This window comes from Pleurodeles waltl, chromosome 2_2 (assembly GCF_031143425.1).
Source record: "Pleurodeles waltl isolate 20211129_DDA chromosome 2_2, aPleWal1.hap1.20221129, whole genome shotgun sequence".
Classification (NCBI taxonomy): Eukaryota; Metazoa; Chordata; class Amphibia; order Caudata; family Salamandridae; genus Pleurodeles; species Pleurodeles waltl.
This window is the reverse complement of record NC_090439.1, coordinates 1103430166-1103453815: the sequence shown is the minus strand read 5'-3', so window position 1 is coordinate 1103453815 and position 23650 is coordinate 1103430166. Positions and strand designations below refer to the sequence as shown.

The window sequence follows — 23650 nt, the reverse complement described above, 5'->3', positions numbered from 1 at the left end:
CTTTGACTGAGTTTGTTTACCAGGTAAGGAAGGAGAGGGAGAGGAGGAAAAGCGTAAGCAAATATCCCTGACCAGTTCATCCATAGGGCATTGCCTTGGGATTGTTTGTGTGGGTATCTGGATGCGAAGTTTTGGCATTTTGCGTTCTCCCTTGTCGCAAACAAGTCTATCTGAGGTGTTCCCCAGAGTTTGAAATAAGTGTTCAGTATTTGGGGGTGAATTTCCCATTCGTGGACCTGTTGGTGATCTCGAGAGAGATTGTCTGCGAGTTGATTTTGTATCCCTGGTATAAACTGTGCAATTAGGCGAATTTGGTTGTGAATTGCCCAATGCCAAATTTTTTGTGCTAACAGGCTTAACTGCGTGGAGTGCGTCCCTCCCTGCTTGTTTAGATAATACATTGTTGTCATGTTGTCTGTTTTGACGAGAATGTATTTGTGAACTATTATTGGTTGGAAAGCTTTTAGTGCTTGAAAAACTGCAAGAAGTTCTAGGTGATTGATATGCAGTTTTGTTTGATGTACGTTCCATTGTCCTTGTATGCTGTGTTGATCGAGGTGTGCTCCCCACCCTGTCATGGAAGCATCTGTTGTTATTACGTATTGTGGCACTGGGTCTTGGAAAGGCCGCCCCTTGTTTAAATTTATGTTGTTCCACCACAGAAGCGAGAGGTAAGTTTGGCGGTCTATTAACACCAGATCTAGAAGGTGACCCTGTGCTTGAGACCACTGTGATGCTAGGCATTGTTGTAAGGGCCTCATGTGCAGTCTTGCGTTTGGGACAATGGCTATGCATGATGACATCATGCCTAGGAGTTGTAATACCATCTTTGCTTGTATCTTTTGTGTTGGATACATGCGTTGTATGATGGTGTTGAAATTTTGAATTCTTTGTGGACTTGGAGTGGCTACTCCTTTTGATGTGTCTATTATGGCTCCCAGGTATTGTTGTACCTTGCGTGGCAGAATTTTGGATTTTGTGAAATTGACGGTGAACCCTAGTTTGAAGAGGGTTTGTATGATATGATTTGTGTGATTTGAGCACTCTATTAACGAATGGGCCTTGATTAGCCAGTCGTCTAGATATGGGAACACATGTATTTGCTGCCTTCTGATGTGTGCAGCGACTACCGCTAGACATTTGGTAAAGACTCTTGGTGCGGTTGTTAATCCGAAAGGCAGTACCTTGAATTGGTAATGTATTCCTTTGAATACAAACCTTAGGTATTTCCTGTGCGATGGGTGTATTGGTATATGGAAATAAGCATCCTTGAGGTCTAAAGTTGCCATGTAGTCGTGCAGCTTTAGCAATGGCAATACTTCTTGTAGTGTGACCATGTGGAAGTGGTCTGATTTGATGAAAGTGTTGACTACTCTGAGGTCTAGGATTGGTCTCAGTGTTTTGTCCTTCTTTGGTATCAGAAAGTACAGTGAGTAAACTCCTGTGTTTATTTGTGTGTTTGGCACTAATTCGATTGCATTCTTTTGCAATAGTGCCTGCACTTCTATCTCTAGGAGATTGGAATGGTGTGTTGTTAAATTTTGTGCTTTTGGTGGTATGTTTGGAGGGAACTGTAGAAATTCTATGCAGTAACCATGTTGGATAATTGCTAGAACCCAAGTGTTTGTAGTGATTTTCTCCCATGCTCTGTAATAATGACCTATTCGTCCCCCCACTGGTGTTGTGTGGAGGGGGTGAGTGACATGTGAGTCACTGTTTAGTAGTAGGGGTTTTGGGGCTTTGGAATCTTCCTCTATTTCTAGGGAATTGCCCTCCTCTATATTGTCCCCGAAAACCTCCTCTATACTGTCCTTGGTAACTGGACGGTGTGGCTTGTGAGGTGCTGGCTTGTGTGCTTTGACCCCGAAACCCCCCTCGAAAGGGCGTTTTACGGAATGAGCTGTAATTCCCTCTGCTCTGCGGGGAGTAGAGTGCGCCCATGGCTTTGGCAGTGTCCGTATCTTTTTTGAGTTTCTCAATCGCTGTGTCCACTTCTGGACCGAACAGTTCTTTTTCATTAAAAGGCATATTGAGAACTGCTTGTTGAATCTCTGGTTTAAATCCAGACGTTCGGAGCCATGCATGCCTTCTGATAGTTACAGATGTATTAATTGTCCGTGCAGCTGTATCTGCAGCGTCCATGGAGGAGCGGATCTGGTTGTTGGAGATGGCCTGTCCCTCCTCAACCACTTGTTTTGCCCTATTTTGGAAGTCTTTGGGCAGATGTTCAATGAGATGTTGCATCTCGTCCCAGTGGGCTCTGTCATAGCGCGCAAGTAGTGCCTGGGAGTTCGCGATGCGCCACTGGTTTGCAGCTTGTGCTGCGACTCTCTTACCAGCTGCATCAAACTTGCGGCTTTCTTTATCTGGGGGTGGTGCATCTCCAGATGTGTGAGAGTTGGCCCTTTTCCTAGCTGCTCCTACAACAACAGAGTCTGGTGGCAGCTGTGTTGTGATGAAAGCCGGGTCCGTAGGAGGCGGCTTATACTTTTTTTCCACCCTTGGTGTGATTGCCCTACTTTTGACCGGGTCCTTAAATATGTCTTTTGCGTGCCGGAGCATACCAGGGAGCATAGGCAGGCTTTGGTAGGAGCTGTGGGTGGAGGAGAGTGTGTTGAACAAGAAATCATCCTCGACCTGTTCTGAGTGGAGGCTTACGTTGTGAAATTGTGCTGCTCTAGCCACCACCTGAGAGTACGCGGTGCTGTCTTCTGGTGGAGATGGTTTTGTAGGGTATGCCTCTGGGCTGTTATCTGACACTGGGGCGTCGTATAGGTCCCATGCGTCCTGGTCTTGGTCACCCTGGCTCATGGTGGTGTGAGCTGGGGAGTGTGATGGCGTTTGTGCTGGTGAAACGTTAATCACGGGCGGAGGAGAGGGTGGTGGTGTAACTCTTTTCACCACTTTTGGTTGTGGTGCTTGTTCCGTCTGGAACTCCAACCTTCTCTTTCTCCTAATGGGGGGAAGGGTGCTTATTTTTCCTGTCCCCTGCTGAATGAAGATACGCTTTTGCGTATGGTCCGCATCAGTTGCTTGTAGCTCTTCCTCAAACCTATGCTTCTGCATTTGGGAGGTTAGCGAGTGCTCTTCTGTATAAGAGCCTGAAGCTGGGTCGCTTGCAGTTTGTTTCGGCATCGAAACTTTGTCTGCGTGTTTTTTCGGCTCCGAGGTGACTTTTTTCCTTTTCGGGGCCGAAACCTCTCGGCGTCGATCTGTTTCGGTGCCGCTGTCTCGGCGTCGAGCCGTGTCCACACCGGCATCTCGGTGTCGAGGCTTGTCTCCAGCACTTTCTCGGTCCCGAGAAGGCTGCGTGCCGGTGTCTCGACCGGAGTCGGACGATCTCGGCACTGTTTGGGCCTTTTTCGGTGCCGACGGTCGGTCACCGATTTTATGGGTTGAGCCATGGCCTGGTGGCAGTGGCGTCCCCTGGGCCTTGTAAATGTTTCTTTGTGTGGTTTTCGACGTCTTACTCACGGTTTGTGTATCGTCGAATCCTTCGGAGTCTGAGTCTTGGATGGAGAAGGTACCTTCCTCTTCCTGTTCCTTGAACTCCCGTCGGGCTGTCGGTGCGGACGCCATTTGAAGTCTTCTGGCTCGACGGTCTCGGAGTGTTTTTCGTGACCGGAACGCACGACAGGCCTCGCAGGTGTCTTCGCTGTGCTCAGGTGACAGGCACAGGTTGCAGACCAAGTGTTGGTCTGTGTAGGGGTATTTATTGTGGCATTTGGGGCAGAAACGGAACGGGGTCCGTTCCATCGGCGTTCCTCAGCACGCGGTCGGGCCGACCAGGCCCCGACGGAGGATCGAAAAACTACCCCGAAGGGCACCGGAGCTCTTCGATCTTCGATGCGGTGTTGAATCTAAGTACGCCGATCCCGAACGCAACAATACCGACGAAAATCTTCCGAAATTAACTATTTTTCTGTTCCGAAACTCGGAGCGACAGGAACACGTCCGAACCCGATGGCGGAAAAAAAACAATCGAAGATGGAGTCGACGCCCATGCGCAATGGAGACAAAAGGAGGAGTCACTCGGTCCCGTGACTCGAAAGACTTCTTCGAAGAAAAACAACTTGTAACACTCCGGCCCAACACCAGATGGCGAGCTATTGCAGAACATGCGTATCTACAGCGACAGATGCCATCGAACAAACAACTTCTTTCTTTTCCTTCAGGTTCCTGGTGGATTCCACTTATCCACATTACACACGTTAGGGCAGTCTCGACTATAGGGAACCGAGGACCCTGCATCATGCTTGAGCCACGCTTGATCCTCACACACTTCACCCAACACCTCCTGTATAGGTGTAACTACACTGAACCCTTCACCCAACACCTCCTGTATGGGTGCAACTACACTGAACACTTCACCCAACACCTCCTGTATGGGTGTAACCACACTGAACACTTCACCCAACACCTCCTGTATGGGTGGAACTACACTGAACACTTCACCCAACACCTCCTGTATGGGTGCTACTACACTGAACACTTCACCCAACACTTCCTGTATGGGTGTAACTACACTCCTGTATGGGTGTAACTACACTCCTGTATGGGTGTAACTACACTGAACACTATCAACCATGCACGTGAAAAGGCCCCAGGAAATCCATGCAAACTGGAGGGCTTTGGAGCACTAACTAAATGCTACAATAAAATATGCGGTATAAACAGCTGTATGAAGCGAAAAAGTGATGTGTATTGCTGGAGGGTGCCCTAAAAAAATGACAAAAGAGGGTGCCCTTGGCACAAGTATTAAGGGTTGGAGAAGGCTATAAAGTTTAAAGGGGAGTAAATTGGTCATGGGCAGGTTAGCCGGGTTGTGGCGTGGAAGAGACGTGCCCACGGGTGAAATTGTGGGTTTGAAAATATTACAAATCTCTGCTGGCTGGCAACCCTACTGATGACCTAGGTCGAGGTCCCCGGAATGAGAATGGTTCAACCTCGCTCACCGCGCACTGCCATTCTCTGCTGATTTATTTGGTCTCAAGAGCCAGAATACACCAAGATGCTTTATTCGTGTTCAGTGTGGGACAGAGGGCGGAGCCCCTCTAACCCTGGTACTATATCCAGCTTGTGCCACAAGACCAAAATCCTGTAGTTTGGTATTTTCCCTCCAAAATAAACGGCTTGCACCATCTAATTAACTGCCTAAACGCAATAAGAAAAGCATGCTTGGAGAGTGAGGCTTTTTTCTTTTTAGCCACCTTGAAATTAAACAAATTGAAAAAAAACAACACAGAAGATGAAGGCAGCAAAAACAGAAAGAATATCACTAAAAAGGGGAAGCTGGAGATTCAAACTCCTCCATGCAAGGAAAACAAATCTAGACAGATTTTGAATTTACCAAAGCGCAATAAAAACATTTCGTGTCTGATATCAGTGCCAACAAAGGTCATCTAGCTGAAAAAATAACCACTCCTTGAGAAGTTTGGCACTAGCAGAAATAAACAATAAGACCTCTAATAAGTTATCCGAAAATAAATACACAAGAGTGATAAGCAACCACCTCAGCTTGCTACCTGCAGCCTAAAGTCCGGCCAGGAGTAAGACCTGCCCTCCATACTGACGCAAACTTGCAAAACAGCCACCTCCAGCCACAGGGGCGCTGCCTGTTGTCTACGGCGTTGCAAGCAGCTACACTTTAACCACCTCAGTCTGGAAGAATATGGATGTTTCACCTCAATCCGGACCCACAACCTGCTAAGAACCCATAATCATGCCTGGATATCCATGCAGATCATCTCTTTTTTTACAGTCTGTAAGCTTAGTGAAAACATGCGCCTAAGAGGCGCACAAACCTCTCTTCTCTTTTCTGCTGCCCAGGTCTCATACTCCCTCTGTCTGAAGTAATCCGCTTCTACCAAAACCATACCCAGCTTCCCTGTGGCATCTAGGGCACCCATAGTCAGCAAACGTGGTTCATGAACCATCAGTACTGCGGCCTCCATCCAATACCACTGAATGCAAAAAGTATTAAACCTCAGAACTCTGGCGCCATTAGTGTCATTTTCTTCTCCAGACTCGCAATAAAGAATGTGCAAACCTCCAGCACCCTCTCTCTATGCACACCTCCTTATACGGCCCCTCTATAGCTGAGCACGGATCATTCAAACGTCCATTTGCAGGCTCCATTTCAATCGGACGCCCTCCGATTTAGTCAAAAATATTCTCCATCCCCTTGATCCTGTTTTCAATCCTGTGTGGCCCCTTTGAAATCGGATACGGCTACTTGCCAGAATCATAGCCCACTGCGAGAGTAAAACTCCCATGAAGATGCAGGTACAGCCTGGTCTGTCTTTACTTGCAGATATGTCGGGGACCAAGGTAAAGAAAATAAGTTACTTACCTATAACTACTGTTCTCCAGTACACTATCTAATGTAATTCCATTTAAATTAATTAAATGGGAAATGGGCATTTTTTCTTTAAAAGCTGGTATGAATCACGCACTTGGAGACGCTGCACTCTGCCAATTTAGAAATGCAAAATACTTGTCAATCCTCAAAGTGTAACGCAATCTAAAAATAATTGGTAATTGTATCACACGAGTACCAGCATAGATTTTTTTTTTGTAAAGCTATTATTTCTGAGTACCCTAAATGGAATGCAGAGAAGTAAAGCAAAACACATCCAACTACTGTGTTGTATGAAACCGAGTCCTAAAACTATCATTTACATACACTCCTGAGAGAGGCACAGAGACAAACTACACAGATGCGGGGCCCGGAAGAGCATGATGAACCTGAAGGGTAACACGTCAGACTAGTACCCAGTCAAGGGAATGATCAGAAAAGCCTTCCGTAATTCTATGCATAATGTAACCAGCAACCACTGCTTCCCACGCACAATTAAATAATTATCTGCACTTTTACGTCACCTCAACTACCACGTCAGAGGCATTCTGCACTAGCTCAAACAAGCCTGCTACAGGCACATTAGAAGTAATTGTCAGTATAAGGAGTTATCTACGAGCAAGGCAATCACTGGCGAAGCCAACAGGACTTGCATCTGGAGCCTATTGGCTTTGACTGGTTTTCGGCAATACTGTACATCACCCGCGAAACTGCGCAGCATGGCTAAAGAAGAATATAAATAAAAAATAATAATAATAATAATAATAAATAAAAAAAGCCATAGAGGAATCACTTTTTTCTTTTTCATTTAATGATCGAACTTGGAAAACAGTCACGGTTGGGGAGTGGGGCAGAGAAAAGCGGAGGCGAGAGAGCAACATGGAGCTGGTGGGGGGGATGGGTGGCGAAGTGCACAGAAAATAAAGCAAATTGGGGGTGGGGGAAGCACATGAAGAACGCACCACTGATAGGTTGTGGGGGGAGAAGTACACGGGTGAGAAAGCTACACGCGGTACTGACAGAGAAAGAGAAACACGTTAGGGAGACCACTTGAAAACATGGAGTCTTGTGGAGTACTTAAGATAAAAAAACAGCAGTGCCCTAAAAGCGAGCAGAGGAAGGGCACTAGTAAATTGGAAACGCTCCACTGGAGGGAGAGGCACAGGATGGACAAGGTGAACCATTGAATCGGACAGTAAAGCCAACCAACAATAGGGAACGGGCGGGCTGGAAGACCCTCTATGTTTTTGGTAAAAGACACAATGTGTCTTTTGCAACCAGACAGCTATGCTGTCTGGTCGACTCAACCTAGAAGAAGGATAAACACCACTTAGGGATGGGTTGTAACAAACAGCAGTATCAAGGCTCCGAATCAAAGCTGGTCGAGTTTAAAATCTTAATTCATTATTCCTTCTTACCTCTTCTTGGTCTTACAACCTTGAACAAGAGACATATCCCCTAAAAGCAGCATGTCAGACTTTATTCCATCAATCTCTACTCAAATTGTGCTACGTAACAGGAGCAAACTGCTAAGGCAGATACTCAGTCTGGCAACCATTCTAGATCAGGACCGCAAAGATAAATCACTTATTCGGCCATCTGAGGGCAGCTAAATGCTCGCACTTGAGGGAGAAAAAAAACAGTTCCAAAAACTTTGGTAAACAAGTGACCGTCGGCAGCTCCAGGAAAGTAGAATTCTGGTTTTGCAATGTAGATGCCAGGTCTAAGCAAGTTTTGCAATTAATGAGACTTGCACCTTGCACTCAAGTTTCCAGATCCCATAAGTCAGTAGCTCATCCACTTAATGTGTTTCCCTGTACATTCTCGTACTTCTATTTCTAAAGTGAGTAAACAGGGCTATAAGTACCAAAATGCAAAGATCAGTATTTGAAAACTAGAGTGCTCACCCATCAAGATAACACTTTTAAGGCTTTACCAAGTTTGAAGAAAAGAATCTAGAGGAACGTAAAGGTGTAGGAGCCCACGCTCATCCACCAACAGTTACAGTGCATGAAGGATGGAAGGGCGCTTTATGACAAGAGGAATAGAGTAACACCATCTTGTGTAGTGCCAAATTCAAAAACATTCAATGCAACACCTAGACAGAGTATTAAACTTTTGACAAAAGTAACAAGATATTCCTCGGTTCTCACGCATCATGTACCGCTGGTGAACTGCCTCTTAAACAGATCTCCAACATGCTATGGAATTACAGTCCGACATGTTACTGGTTTGAGGTCACTGAAAATCCAGCTAATGTCACTTGTCAAATTGACCTGAAATGCCTGGAGATTTACACTTTTGGCATTTTCAAACATAATAAAAGGAACGAAACAGCGGCCAATTTTCTTGCCCGGGACATGTTTCTATCCAGGGAGGTCAGAACAACGAAATGGAAAGCTAGAGCACCCCCTCACGTTTATTGTTTGGTGCCTGTCCACTTTAAAGAAGGCTGGAGCCGAGAGCAGCGCACTGAGAAAATAACGCATAACCTATGATTAGGATGAAATGCCCAGAGATGATACAAGGACATCATATACATCTGGAGCATCAGTAATGGTCTCTGAACTTAGCTATGTCCTGCATTTGCAATATGTGGGTGATACGTGTCGGACCCAACACCTGAAGGCCGCACAACTATGAATTAGAAGTGCTTATGGCTCCAAAGTTCTATCTCTCAGATCCAAGAAGTCCCATCCTAGATGAAGGACTTGGCAGCCACTGGGCCACGGAGACCAAGAACTTGCCATCCCTCGAATCTATACAATTAGGTTATGCGCATAGTTTATTTTAGTTCACCTGGTGTTTGTGTTTAACCAGCTGTAAGGAAATGCCTCCTTGGCATGGTTACCCCCTGACTTTTTGCCTTTGCTGATGCTAAATCAAATCAAATCATTAACATTTATAAAGCGCGCTACTCACCCGTGCGGGTCTCAAGGCGCTAGGGGAAAGGGGGGGGGGGGGTTACTGCTGCTCGAAAAGCCAGGTTTTTAGGAGTCTCTGGAATGCGGAGTGGTCCTGAGGCTGGTGGGGAGGGAGTTCCAGGTCTTGGCTGCCAGGAAGGAGAAAGACCTCCCACCCGCCGTAGAGCGGCGGATGCGAGGGACGGCAGCAAGTGCGAGGCCAGAGGAACGGAGGAGGCCGGTGGGGACGTAGAAGCTGAGGCGTCGGTTGAGGTATTCCGGTCCCTTGTTGTGGAGGGCTTTGTGTGCGTGGGTGAGAAGTCAAAAGGTGATCCTTTTGCTGACTGGGAGCCAATGCAGGTGTCTCAGGTGTGCGGAGATGTGGCTGTTGCGGGGTACGTCGAGGATGAGGCGGGCCGAGGCGTTTGGAATGCGTTGCAGGCGATTTTGGAGTTTGGTGGTGGTCCCAGCATAGAGGGTGTTGCCGTAGTCCAGGCGGCTCGTGACGAGGGCGTGGGTCACGGTTTTTCTAGTGTCGGCGGGGATCCAGCGGAAGATCTTGCGGAGCATGCGGAGGGTGAGGAAGCAGGCGGAGGACACGGCGTTGACTTGCTTGGTCATGGTGAGAAGGGGGTCCAAGATGAAGCCGAGGTTGCGGGTGTGGTCTGAGGGGGTCGGTGCGGTGCCGAGGGCCGTGGGCCACCAGGAGTCGTCCCAGGCGGACGAGGTGTTGCCGAGGATGAGGACTTCCGTTTTGTCAGAGTTCAGCTTTAGGCGGCTGAGCCTCATCCAATCTGCGACGTCCTTCATACCCTCTTGTAGGTTGGTCTTGGCGCTGGCGGGGTCCTTGGTGAGTGAGAGTATAAGTTGGGTGTTGTCGGCGTAGGAGGTGATTATGATGTCGTGCTTGCGTACGATGTTGGCGAGGGGGCTCATGTAGACATTGAAGCGTGTCGGGCTGAGCGATGAGCCTTGAGGTACGCCGCAGATGATCTCGGTGGGGTCTGAGCGAAACGGTGGGAGGTAAACTCTTTGGGAACGGTTTGAGAGGAAGGAGGCAATCCAGTCCAGGGCATTCCAGCTGCGTTTTGATTTGAAAGTGTGCTGAGGCCTGCTAACCAGGCCCCAGCACCAGTGTTCTTTCCCTAACCTGTACTTTTGTTTACACAATTGACACACCCTGGCATCCAGGTAAGTCCCTTGTAACTGGTACCCCTGGTACCAAGGGCCCTGATGCCAGGGAAGGTCTCTAAGGGCTGCAGCATATCTTATGCCACCCTGGGGACCCCTCACTCAGCACAGACACACTGCTTGTCAGCTTGGGTGTGCTGGTGAGGACAAAACGAGTAAGTCGACATGGCACTCCCCTCAGGGTGCCATGCCAACCTCACACTGCCTATGCAGTATAGATAAGTCACCCCTCGAGCAGGCCTTACAGCCCTAAGGCAGGGTGCACTATACCATAGGTGAGGGCACCAGTGCATGAGCACTGTGCCCCTACAGTGTCTAAGCAAAACCTTAGACATTGTAAGTGCAGGGTAGCCATAAGAGTCTATGGTCTGGGAGTCTGTCAAACACGAACTCCACAGCACCATAATGGCTACACTGAAAACTGGGAAGTTTGGTATCAAACTTCTCAGCACAATAAATGCACACTGATGCCAGTGTACATTTTATTGTAACATACACCCCAGAGGGCACCTTAGAGGTGCCCCCTGAAACCTTAACCAACTACCCGTGTAGGCTGACTGGTTTTAGCAGCCTGCCACACTCGAGACATGTTGCTGGCCACATGGGGAGAGTGCCTTTTTCACTCTGTGGCTAGTAACAAAGCCTGCACTGGGTGGAGATGCTTATCGCTTCCCCCTTGCAGGAGCTGTAACACCTGGCGGTGAGCCTCAAAGGCTCACCCCCTTTGTTACAGCACCACAGGGCATTCCAGCTAGTGGAGTTGCCCTCCCCCTCGGGCCACGGCAAGGCCGGAGGAGATAATGAGAAAAACAAGGAGGAATCACTGGCCAGTCAGGAGAGCCCCTAAGGCAACCTGAGCTGAAGTGGCTCTGACTTTTAGGAATCCTCCATCTTGCAGATGGAGGATCCCCCCAATAGGGATAGGAATGTGACCCCCTCCCCTTGGGAGGAGGCACAAAGAGGGTGTAGCCACCCTCAGGGCTAGTAGCCATTGGCTACTGCCCTCCCTGACCTAAACACACCCCTAAATTCTGTATTTAGGGGCTCCCCTGAACCTAGGAACGCAGATTCCTGCAACCTAAGAAGAGGACAGCTGAGCTGAAAAACCCTGCAGAGAAGACGGAGACACCAACTGCTTTGGCCCCAGCTCTACCGGCCTGTCTCCCCACTTCGAAAAGACACTGCTCCAGCGACGCTTTCCCCAGGACCAGCGACCTCTGAATCCTCAGAGGACTGCCCTGCTCTAGAAGGACCAAGAAACTCCCGAGGACAGCGGCTCTGTTCATCCAAGACTGCAACTTTGTTTCCAAAGAAGCAACTTCAAGACAACTGCGTTTCCCGCCGGAAGCGTGAGACTTGCTACTCTGCACCCGACGCCCCCGGCTCGACTTGTGGAGAAACAACACTTCAGGGAGGACTCCCCGGCGACTCCGAGACTGAGTAACCAGAGTTGCCCCCCTGAGCCCCCACAACGACGCCTGCAGAGGGAATCCTGAGGCTCCCCCTGACCGCGACTGCCTGACTCCCAGATCCCGACGCCTGGAAAAGACCCTGCACTAGCAGCCCCCAGGACCTGAAGGATCGGAACTCCAGTGCAGGAGTGACCCCCCAGGAGGCCCTCTCCCTTGCCCAGGTGGTGGCTACCCTGAGGAGCCCCCCCCCCCCCCCTTGCCTGCATCGCTGAAGAGACCCCTTGGTCTCCCATTGATTTCCATTGGAAACCCGATGTGTGTTTGCACACTGCACCCGGCCGCCCCCGTGCTGCTGAGGGTGTACTTCCTGTGCTAACTTGTGTCCCCCCCGGTGCCCTACAAAACCCCCCTGGTCTGCCCTCCGAAGACGCGGGTACTTACCAGCTGGCAGACTGGAACCGGGGCACCCCCTTCTCCATTGAAGCCTATACGTTTTGGGCACCACTTTGAACTCTGCACCTGTCCGGCCCTGAGCTGCTAGTGTGGTAACTTTGGGGTTGCTCTGAACCCCCAACGGTGGGCTACCTTGGACCCAAACTTGAACCCCTAATACATGTAAAATTTGAACCTGTGGTTCTTAAAATAAACTAAGAAAATATATTTTTCTATACAAAAATCTATTGGCCTGGAATTGTCTGAGTGTGTGTTCCTCATTTATTGCCTGTGTGTGTACAACAAATGCTTAACACTACTCCTTTGATAAGCCTACTGCTCGACCACACTACCACAAAATAGAGCATTAGTATTATCTCTTTTTGCCACTATCTTACCTCTAAGGGGAACCCTTGGACTCAGTGCATACAGAGCCAACTTCCTACACCAGCACGCACTGTTGTTGTTCTGTGATGCCTGCCAAGGACATTTGAACTGAAAATGTCCTAACGTTACAAAATATATCCTCTTTACCCGGAGAAATGTATTGCGTCTTCTCCTGAAGAAGTTGGTGTTTGTAAAATATTGAAAATGTCACTTACCCAGTGTACATCTGTTCGTGGCATTAGTCGCTGCAGATTCACATGTTGTGCATAGTCCGCCGTCTGGTGTTGGGTCGGAGTGTTACAGGTGGATTTTCTTCGAAGAAGTATTTTCGAGTCCCGAGACCGAGGGACTCCTCCTCCTTCGTTCCATTGCGCATGGGCGTCGACTCCATCTTCGATTGTTTTCCCCGCAGAGGGTGAGGTAGGAGTTGTGTGTGTTAGTAATAGTGCCCATGCAATGGAGTGAATAAGTATGTACCAATTAAGGTTTAAGTAATATATTTACAAATGTACAAAGTTGAAGATAACTTCCAAACGGCTACAGGCTCCCGGGGAGGCGGGTGGGCACATGTGAATCTGCAGCGACTAATGCCACGAACAGATGTACACTGGGTAAGTGACATTTTCAGTTCGATGGCATGTGTAGCTGCAGATACACATGTTGTGCATAGACTAGTAAGCAGTTATCTCCCCAAAAGCGGTGGCTCAGCCTGTAGGAGTGGAAGTAGTCTGAAATAAAGTTCTTAGTACGGCTTGACCTACTGTGGCTTGTTGTGCAGATAGCACGTCTACACAGTAGTGCTTAGTAAATGTGTGAGGCGTAGACCATGTGGCTGCCTTACATATCTCGTGCATTGGAATATTCCCTAGGAAGGCCATGCTAGCGCCTTTCTTTCGGGTTGAGTGTGCCCTTGGTGTAATGGGCAGCTCCCTTTTTGCTTTAAGGTAGCAGATTTGGATGCACTTAACTATCCATCTGGCTATACCGTGTTTTGATATTGGGTTTCCTTTATGAGGTTTTTGGAATGCAATAAACAGTTGTTTTGTTTTCCTGATGTCTTTTGTTCTGTCAATGTAGTACATTAGTGCTCTTCTGATGTCTAATGTATGTAGTGCCCTTTCAGCTACCGAGTCTGGCTGTGGGAAGAACACTGGCAGTTCTACCATTTGATTTAAGTGGAATGGTGAAATAACCTTTGGTAGAAATTTAGGATTGGTTCTTAGGACTACTTTATTTTTGTGTATTTGGATATAAGGTTCTTGTATTGTAAACGCCTGAATTTCACTTACTCTTCTTAGAGATGTGATGGCGATGAGAAATGCAACCTTCCAGGTTAGGAATTGTATTTCGCAAGAATGCATGGGTTCAAAAGGTGGGCCCATGAGTCTTGTTAAGACGATGTTGAGGTTCCATGAAGGAACGGGTGGTGTCCTTGGTGGTATAATTCTTTTGAGGCCTTCCATAAACGCTTTAATGACAGGTATCCTAAATAGTGAAGTTGAATGGGTAATCTGCAGGTATGCAGATATTGCTGCGAGGTGTATTTTAATGGAAGAGAAGGCCAGGTTCGATTTTTGTAAGTGTAGTAAGTAACCCACTACATCCTTTGGAGATGCGTGTAATGGTTGAATTTGATTATTGTGGCAGTAGCAAACAAACTTTTTCCATTTGCTTGCATAGCAGTGTCTAGTGGATGGTCTTCTAGCTTGCTTTATGACTTCCATACATTCTTGGGTGAGGTTTAAGTGTCAGAATTCTAGGATTTCAGGAGCCAGATTGCTAGATTCAGCGATGCTGGGTTTGGATGCCTGATCTGTTGTTTGTGTTGTGTTAACAGATCTGGCCTGTTGGGTAACTTGACGTGGGGTACTACTGATAGGTCTAGCAGTGTTGTGTACCAAGGTTGCCTTGCCCATGTTGGTGCTATCAGTATGAGTTTGAGTTTGTTTTGACTCAATTTGTTTACTAGATATGGAAGGAGAGGGAGAGGGGGAAAAGCGTACGCAAATATCCCTGACCAGTTCATCCATAGGGCATTGCCTTGAGACTGCCTGTGTGGGTATCTGGATGCGAAGTTTTGGCATTTTGCGTTCTCCTTTGTTGCAAATAAGTCTATTTGAGGTGTTCCCCAAACTTTGAAGTAAGTGTTTAGAATTTGGGGGTGAATTTCCCATTCGTGGACCTGTTGGTGATCTCGAGAGAGATTGTCTGCAAGTTGATTCTGGATCCCTGGAATAAACTGTGCAATTAGGCGAATGTGGTTGTGAATTGCCCATTGCCATATTTTTTGTGCCAGGAGGCACAGCTGTGTCGAGTGTGTCCCCCCGTTTGTTTAGATAATACATTGTTGTCATGTTGTCTGTTTTGACAAGAATGTACTTGTGGGTTATGATGGGTTGGAATGCTTTTAACGCTAGGAAAACTGCTAGCAGTTCTAGGTGATTTATATGTAGCTTTGTTTGATGTACGTCCCATTGTCCTTGGATGCTGTGTTGATTGAGGTGTGCTCCCCACCCTGTCATGGAAGCATCTGTTGTTATCACGTATTGTGGCACTGGGTCTTGGAAAGGCCGCCCTTTGTTTAAATTTATACTGTTCCACCATAGAAGCGAGATGTATGTTTGGCGGTCTAACAACACCAGATCTAGAAGGTGACCCGGTGCTTGTGACCATTGTGATGCTAGGCACTGTTGTAAGGGCCTCATGTGCAGTCTTAAATTTGGGACAATGGCTATGCATGAGGACATCATGCCTAGGAGTTGTAATACCATCTTTGCCTGTATTTTTTGTGTTGGATACATGGTTTGTATAACTTTTAGGAAATTTTGAACCCTTTGTGGACTTGGAGTGGCTATTCCCCTTGTTGTGTCTATTGTTGCTCCTAGGTATTGCTGTACTTTGCACGGCAGAATGTGTGATTTTGCATAGTTGACGGAGAAACCGAGTTTGTAGAGGGTTTGTATGACCTGATCTGTGTGGTGTGAACACTTTGTCAGTGAGTTGGTCTTGATTAGCCAATCGTCTAGATATGGGAATACGTGTATTTGCTGCCTTCTGATGTGTGCAGCTACTACTGCTAGGCATTTTGTAAAGACTCTTGGTGCAGTTGTTATACCGAACGGCAATACTTTGAATTGGTAATGTATTCCTTTGAATACGAACCTTAGGTATTTCCTGTGCGAGGGATGTATCGGTATGTGGAAATACGCGTCTTTGAGATCTAAGGTTGTCATGTAGTCTTGTTGTTTTAGCAATGGTAACACTTCTTGTAGCGTGACCATGTGAAAGTGTTCTGATTTGATGTAGGTGTTTAGTGTTCTGAGATCTAGGATTGGTCTCAGTGTTTTGTCCTTTTTTGGTATTAGAAAGTACAGTGAGTAAACTCCTGTGTTTATTTGTGTACATGGTACCAGTTCTATTGCGTTCTTTTGCAGTAATGCTTGTACTACTATTTCTAGAAGGTCTGAATGCTGTTTTGATATATTCTGTGTTGTTGGTGGTATATTTGGAGGGAGTTGGAGAAATTCTATGCAATAACCATGTTGGATAATTGCTAAGACCCAAGTGTCTGTTGTTATCTCCTCCCAGGATTTGTAAAACTGACTTAGTCTTCCCCCCCACTGGTGTTGTGTGAAGGGGTTGAGTGACTTGTGAGTCACTGTTTGGTTGTAGGGGTTTTTGGACTTTGAAATTTTCCCCTGTTTCTAGGGAATTGTCCTTCTCTGTACTGGCCCCGAAAGCCTCCCCTTTGGTACTGTCCCTGGTAGGTAGACGGTGTTGATTGTGAGGTGCTGGCTTGTGTGGCTTGACCCCGAGACCCCCCTCTGAAAGTTGTTTTGCGGAAGGTGCCGAAAGTGCCTCTGCCCTGCGGGGAATAGAGTGCGCCCATGGCCTTGGCTGTGTCAGTGTCCTTTTTCAATTTCTCAATTGCCGTGTCCACTTCGGGTCCAAACAATTGCTGTTCATTGAACGGCATATTGAGCACCGCTTGCTGTATTTCCGGTTTAAAGCCAGATGTGCGCAACCATGCGTGCCTTCTTATGGTTACTGCGGTATTTATTGTTCTTGCAGCTGTGTCCGCTGCGTCCATACAGGAGCGTATTTGGTTATTGGAGATGTTTTGTCCCTCCTCAACCACTTGTTTTGCCCGTTTTTGAAATTCTTTGGGCAGATGCTCGATGAGATGCTGCATCTCGTCCCAATGGGCTCTATCATATCGCGCTAGGAGCGCCTGAGAGTTCGCGATGCGCCACTGGTTTGCAGCTTGTACTGCGACCCTTTTCCCAGCTGCGTCGAACTTGCGGCTCTCTTTATCCGGAGGTGGTGCCTCGCCTGATGTGTGAGAGTTGGCTCTCTTACGAGCTGCCCCTACCACGACTGAATCTGGTGGCAGTTGTGAGGTGATAAAAGCAGGGTCCGTGGGCGGTGCTTTATATTTTTTCCTCCACCCTTGGAGTTATAGCTCTACTCTTGACCGGTTCTTTGAAGATCTGCTTTGCGTGCCTTAGCATTCCTGGAAGCATAGGCAGGCTTTGGTAGGTGCTATGGGTGGAGGAGAGGGTGTTGAAAAGGAAGTCATCCTCGACAGGTTCTGCATGTAACGACACGTTATGGAACTCTGCTGCCCTAGCTACCACCTGTGCATACGCTGTGCTGTCCTCAGGTGGCGAGGGCTTGGTAGGGTACGACTCAGGACTATTGTCTGATACTGGGGCGTCGTATAGGTCCCAAGCGTCTTGGTCATCTTGGCTCATGGTGGTATGAGCCGGTGAATGTGACGGAGTCTGTGCCGGTGATATGTGAGTTACAGGTGGAGGAGAGGGTGGCGGAGTTACCTTCTTCACCATTTTTTGTGGTGTTTGTTCTTGAGTTTGGAACTCGAGTCTCCTTTTTCTCCTGATTGGGGGAAGAGTGCTGATTTTCCCTGTCCCACTTTGTATGAAGATCCGCTTTTGTGTGTGGTCTACATCAGTGGTTTGTAACTCTTCTTCAAATCTGTGTTTGCGCATTTGAGAGGACAGTGATTGTTCCTCTGTATATGAGCTGGCAGTTGGTTCGGTTGCCTGTCGTTTTGGCACCGAAACTGTGTCTTTGCTTGTTTTCGGCTCCGAGGAGAATTTCCTCTTTTTCGGAGTCGAGCCTTCTCGGCGTCGATCCTCCTCGGTGCCGCTGTCTCTGCGTCGAGCGGCTTCGGTTCCGCTGTCTCGGCGTCGATCTTTTTCGGCAGCAGTGTCTCGGTCCCGAGATTGCTGCGTGCCTGTGTCTCGACCCGAGTCGGACGATCTCGGCACCGGTTCGGCCTTTTTCGGTGCCGATGGTCGGTCACCTACTTTATGGGTTGAGCCATGGCCTGTTGGCAGTGGCATCCCCTGGGCCTTGTTTGTTTTCTTGTGTGGTGCTTGCTTCGACGTCTTACTCACGGTTTCTTCGACGTCGAATTCGTCCGAGTCCGATTCATGAATGGAGAAGGCTTCCTCTTCTTCTCCTTGTTCCTCGAACCCTTGTTGTCCTGTCGGCGTGGCCGCCATCTGTAATCTTCTGGCTCGCCGGTCACGGAGCGTTTTTCGGGACCGAAACGCACGACAGGCCTCACACGTCTCTTCCTTGTGCTCGGGCGACAGGCACAAGTTACAGACCAAATGTTGGTCTGTATATGGAAATTTATTGTGGCATTTAGGACAGAATCGGAACGGGGTCCGTTCCATCAGTGTCGATCTTACACGCGGTCGGGCCGACCAGGCCCCGACGGGGGATCGAAATTACCCCGAAGGGCTACAGGAGCTCTTCACGATTCAGTGTCGATTCTATTCTTACCCGATCCCGAGCGAAACAATACCGACGTAGTTTTCCGAAGTTAAGACTATCTTTCCGTCCCGAAACCCGGAGCGAAAAGGAACACGTCCGAACCCGATGGCGGAAAAAAAACAATCTAACATGGAGTCGACGCCCATGCGCAATGGAACGAAGGAGGAGGAGTCCCTCGGTCTCGGGACTCGAAAATACTTCTTCGAAGAAAAACAACCTGTAACACTCCGACCCAACACCAGACGGCGGACTATGCACAACATGTGTATCTGCAGCTACACATGCCATCGAACACAAGAATTCCATTTAAGACAATTATTTTTTTTTTAAATGATGTACATGTAGGACCTCTGTGATGCATAATAAAACACACTGGCATTAATAATCACCTTCAAGAACAGCTTTCTTATTATCAAAAACAAAACAATCTGGCTGAGACTGCAAATCGCTTCCTTGCTTCATTTTTTAAAAACCTTACACTACAGAATCAATCCTGAGGCTGTCTGGGCACTTACGTAATCTTCAAACTTGGTGATCTCCTCCTCCAGAATGTCTGTGCCAACCTTGTCGTCCTCCACCACACACTGGATCTGGAGCTTCTTAATGCCGTAACCAACCGGAACCAGTTTGGAGGAGCCCCACAGCAGGCCGTCCATCTGAACCGTCCTCACACACTCCTCCAACTTGGCCATGTCAGTTTCATCGTCCCACTGAAGACAAGAAAAAAACCTTCATAAGACAGCAAACCATTTCTAACACGTACAAAGTCATTATATACACGTCATCACCACAATCATTTTGCAGTAAATGACAGACAAATGCCTTCTTGTCGCAACCCTGAACCGGATTCAGAAGTACGAGGTGTCAGATCTGTTCATCTAAGCATTATTACATCAATATCCGGACACCAGGCGATGGTGGCAGAGGAGAAGTGCACAGGGGGACCAGAGGCCACCCTGCAATGCTAGTGGAGAGGAGTCTGGGAGCGTCACCAGTAATATCACCCAAAGGTGTCAGAACCCAAGCCAGCTTCAGACCCTCTGCAGGTTCAGCACTCCCTTCCCCAGCGGTCAGGGAAGGTGTCATTGTGCTAAAGGTATCAGCCAACTAAGCCAGGCGCATCAGCTACACGAAGGAAAACAAATAATGCCAGAGCGCTGGCGGGCAAAGAACAGGAGCTGCAATCTCACCGGCTTGACATCGAGAAGGATGGAGGACTTTGCAATAATGCCCGGTTTCTTAGACTTTTTCTCAGCGTACTGACGCAGCCTCTCTTCGCGGATTCGCTCGGCCTCTTCATCTTCTTCTTCATCACTGCCAAAGAGGTCAATGTCATTGTCATCGTCTTCTTCAGGAGCAGCAGAGACTTCAACTTTCTTCACTGGGGCAGAAGGCTGAAATATTAAACATGTAGACTTCAGAAAGCTTCAATGTGTCCTATTAACTGGGGATTGTGTACTTTAACCCCTCCCAAAATGTGTTGCGAAAGACAAGTCCGTTGTAATTAGACCTTTTATGGAAAAGTCAGAATTAGACAGTGAAATATCAGATTACAATACTGGCTCACATGAAAAAGCAATGGATAGGTCTTGCACTCAAGCCTTGTATTTTCCATGAAAATGCCCTCACACGAAAAGTTGAAGAAAATGCCTTCATGACATCATCATCTCAGTGCGCTACTGAAAGCAGGTCTGATGTGCCGGCTTTGCAGATTGCTCTCAGAGGAGAGCAAAGTGAACCCACGATCAATATTCCATTTCACCTGAGCTCCAAGGAGCTGAGCCTAGCGTTGGTAAATCACAGCACACCCCGCTCCTCATCAGTGCTTCTAAGGGTAGCCTTGATCAAACATGGCCACTTTAGTGTTATTGGATTTGGTTTTCTGCTCTCCTCTATATGGCAGAAAGTAGGTCTCTTATCTGTATGCTAGACGCTCAACCGAACCGCAAACGCAAACATCTCGTGGGATCATCACAGAACGCTAAGTACAGCTAAGTCATCCAGAAATGGGTACAACTTGTTCGAGGAAACGTGGAAAGCAATATGATCACAAAGGAATTAGGCCTCTTAATCCAACTGTTACATTGCTATAAAGCAAAAATGTAATGCACTCGACTGTCACACACAAAACAGATTATGTCACACACAGTATTATCCACGCGGGCAGGGTCACTCTACTAGCGAAACAATCTATAGCATGAGCATCTTTAAAGCAGTCCTCAAAGGGTGGAGCCAGGCTGAAAAGCAAACACAGTAATCACAGCCCTTTAACCTTCCAGGGACTCACCAGGGCATTAGTGGTGGGTGCAACAGAAGGAGGTGCTGCGGCGGGCTGCTGAGAGGACGGGGATTTCTCAAGTGCTGTGAGACGAACCTCTAGCTTCGAGATCGCCAACTGCAGATCTTCAACAACTGCAAACAAACAGAGAACATCACTACACGACCAGCAAGAACTTCTACATGATGCAGAATTTTGATTGGCCTAGGTGGATTGCACAGTATTAAAAAAAAAAAAAAAGTGTCAAACCCTACAGAGGATCCTGATCCTGACTACTCCTGGTGTTCAGAAGAGGGCCATCTAACATGAAGCACATTTCTACATCAGGGATTAAAGTAGAAAGTGACCTAAAGATGGTTCAACAATATCTAGGATACTGATGAACGGTTAATTCGTCTTTGAAAAGCCATTAAAACAGACACCATATGCAAGCACTGCACACAAAGAAAAATGTATAAATGGTTCGATGAGCAATTGTAGTGAACTGCACAATGTCAGAGGTCATGGCACTGTTCTGTACAGTTAACATTTAAAGCTAGAATGTCGAATAATGCTTTTTCCCTCCCAGCTCTAAGGGTCCCTCCAAGTCTCCTATTGTCAGGTACGTGCTCACTTCCTGTAACACACAGCAATCTCACTCAAGGCTTTTCATAATAAATACAATTTAAGAGGAGGTTCTACAATGGGTGCAGAAGGATCTCTTGAAGTATCTTGGCAGCAACACTAGACACTGTAGATTCCAAACATTTCAGGGCGAAATATTTTTATAAATATCAGGGTTGTTAGCACAGCCATCTGCAAACCTACCAAGGCAGGTCTCAGAGGCCTCTCATCACTAATAAAGCCCGTCCGACGAAGCGGCCTTGCCTTCGCCTACCTTTGTGGAGGGACTGGTTCTCTAGCTCCAAGTGGGCAATTCTGCCGACAAGGTCACTTGGGTCTCCACCTGGCCCTGCAGGAGGAGCCGCGCTCTGCAACGAATAAAGAAACCGGTCAGGTCAAATATACACATGTTCACTTTGCAATGTCACAGACGCAAGCCACGGCGACATGGAACCGCGCCCTAAAATCCAGTACATGTGGAGAAAGGGAAATGAAAGATGACAATTATGAGCCAAGCCTTGGTTAGTCTACTAGGAGGTAAAACAAAACATGCAATATGGACCACAAAGATCTCAAAGAACTTTCAGGTTGCGCACTCCACTCGAGCACAACCTTCACCCACTCTTGCACACCGCTTGCACAGAACATGTCAAACATCATAGCAAAGTTGGACGCTACTGAAAACCTAGTTTTGATGACTTCCTCCACGCAACTGCTGTGGTGTCTGTCTGATGAAGTAATGGAGCCAAGAGGCCAGCAACGACATAAGGTTCTCTTAGAGCGCTACTGAAAACAGTAATAATGCATCTGAAGTTTTTTATGTATATCCTACTCAATGTAATGTTTAGCCACTTGGGAATGTCTGTAGCAGTGCATAAGGTTTGCGTGATCTCACAGCTGATGACCATGAATACAGTTTTGAGCAAGGCTAATTTTTGCTTTGTCATCTGGCTTGGAAATAGTTGGATATGAGGGCAGTAGATGGACTTCTAAGGTTAATGAATGCAGAGTCCGTAGAGTTTGTTACAATACTGTAAACTGCACAAGGGTATTTCGTAAGAAATTGGTTTTTACTGGATAATCCAAATTTATTAAGACATACGTTTTGCTTCTCTCTGTGTGCCACTTTTTATAATCAGTTCTTAAAGTGTGGTCTAAAATGTAAGTGGTATCTACCTTGTTACGTTAAAATATAACCATCTGAAGTTTAATGATGATTAGTTTGCAGTTAAACTAAGAGAGGCACAGTCAGGAGACCACTCGGATTTTATTTTGTAACTAGGATAAGTGGATGTTCTTGCCTTGTTTCCATGTCAGATGCATTTCTTCATGAGTGTTCAGGAGCGCTCATGGCCTGCCACCTCTTCCCTAAGAGGAGTGCTGGATGTGGATCTGCCTTGCGGGCGCTGCAGGCCCTCTCACCTCAGTAATGGTCGTGTGTTCCATGATCCCTCTTGAAAACCGCAGTGGATTTTTTTGGGGGAGCAGGCAACAGATTGGGAGAGGGCTGTGCTGTTTGCATCCCGTTTATCTCCACTGACTATAGCCATAACCTCACCCAGCGCTTAGGAAAAGCTTCTACAACCTGTCCCGGACTCATGGATTTCAAAGTGCAGGAACATGACTTTATTCTACCCTTTGGGTATCTATCTCTCCTCCACCACTTGAGGGTTTTCTCTGAAGCTACGATATTGCACTTAGACTAGCAGCAAAGGAGGGAGTTCAATTAAGTCCAACTGCCCTACTGCACAGTGCACCTCGATCAACAGACAAAAGAGGGAGCGCAGGAACGTTTGTAGCACTGAAGAGGGAGTTTCGGGGTGATCTGTGAAGCAGGGGCTGAGAAAAGGGCTGTGTATGTGTCCTGAAACACTTTCCCTCATGCATTTTTCTAGCGGTATTTTAAACAGGAATAGCGCCTGAACCACTGGACAGAAATACACCAAATTTGGCAGAAAGGTAGCTCCTGGTCCAGAGAGCGCCCTTTTTGATATTTGTTGTAAATCTGTTCAGTAGTTTAGTTTTTTGAGAAATTAAAGAAAAAACTAATTTGAATAAATAGGGATGCGAAGGCTCCGCTAACCCTCCCAATCTCATGCTGAGATCTGACTGGCTGCCAACACTTCAACAAGGAAGTGTTGGCAGCCGCATTGTCACCTAGTCGAGTTATCAAACTTCCCAAATGATTTTAGTATATTAATCACCAATTACACAGCACCCGATGTTAAAATACCTGAGCCTTCTCCTGAGATCTTTAAAAAAATCCTTTAACTCAAGCAGC

At 47.3% G+C, this 23650-nt stretch overlaps 1 protein-coding gene across 6 annotated transcripts in view; it reads right to left on the bottom strand.

Annotated features, from left to right (window-relative positions):
• EEF1D (eukaryotic translation elongation factor 1 delta) overlaps positions 1-23650 on the bottom strand; it is an 88836-nt gene that overhangs the window by 9942 nt on the left and 55244 nt on the right. For all 6 annotated transcript variants that reach the window (XM_069220883.1, XM_069220885.1, XM_069220884.1 and 3 more), the window contains 4 exons: positions 21644-21737; positions 20776-20900; positions 19679-19882; positions 19004-19198 (listed from right to left, as the gene is read on the bottom strand). In XM_069220883.1, coding sequence (XP_069076984.1) covers positions 19004-19198; positions 19679-19882; positions 20776-20900; positions 21644-21737 — 618 coding nt within the window. The remainder of the gene's footprint in view (positions 1-19003; positions 19199-19678; positions 19883-20775; positions 20901-21643; positions 21738-23650) is intronic.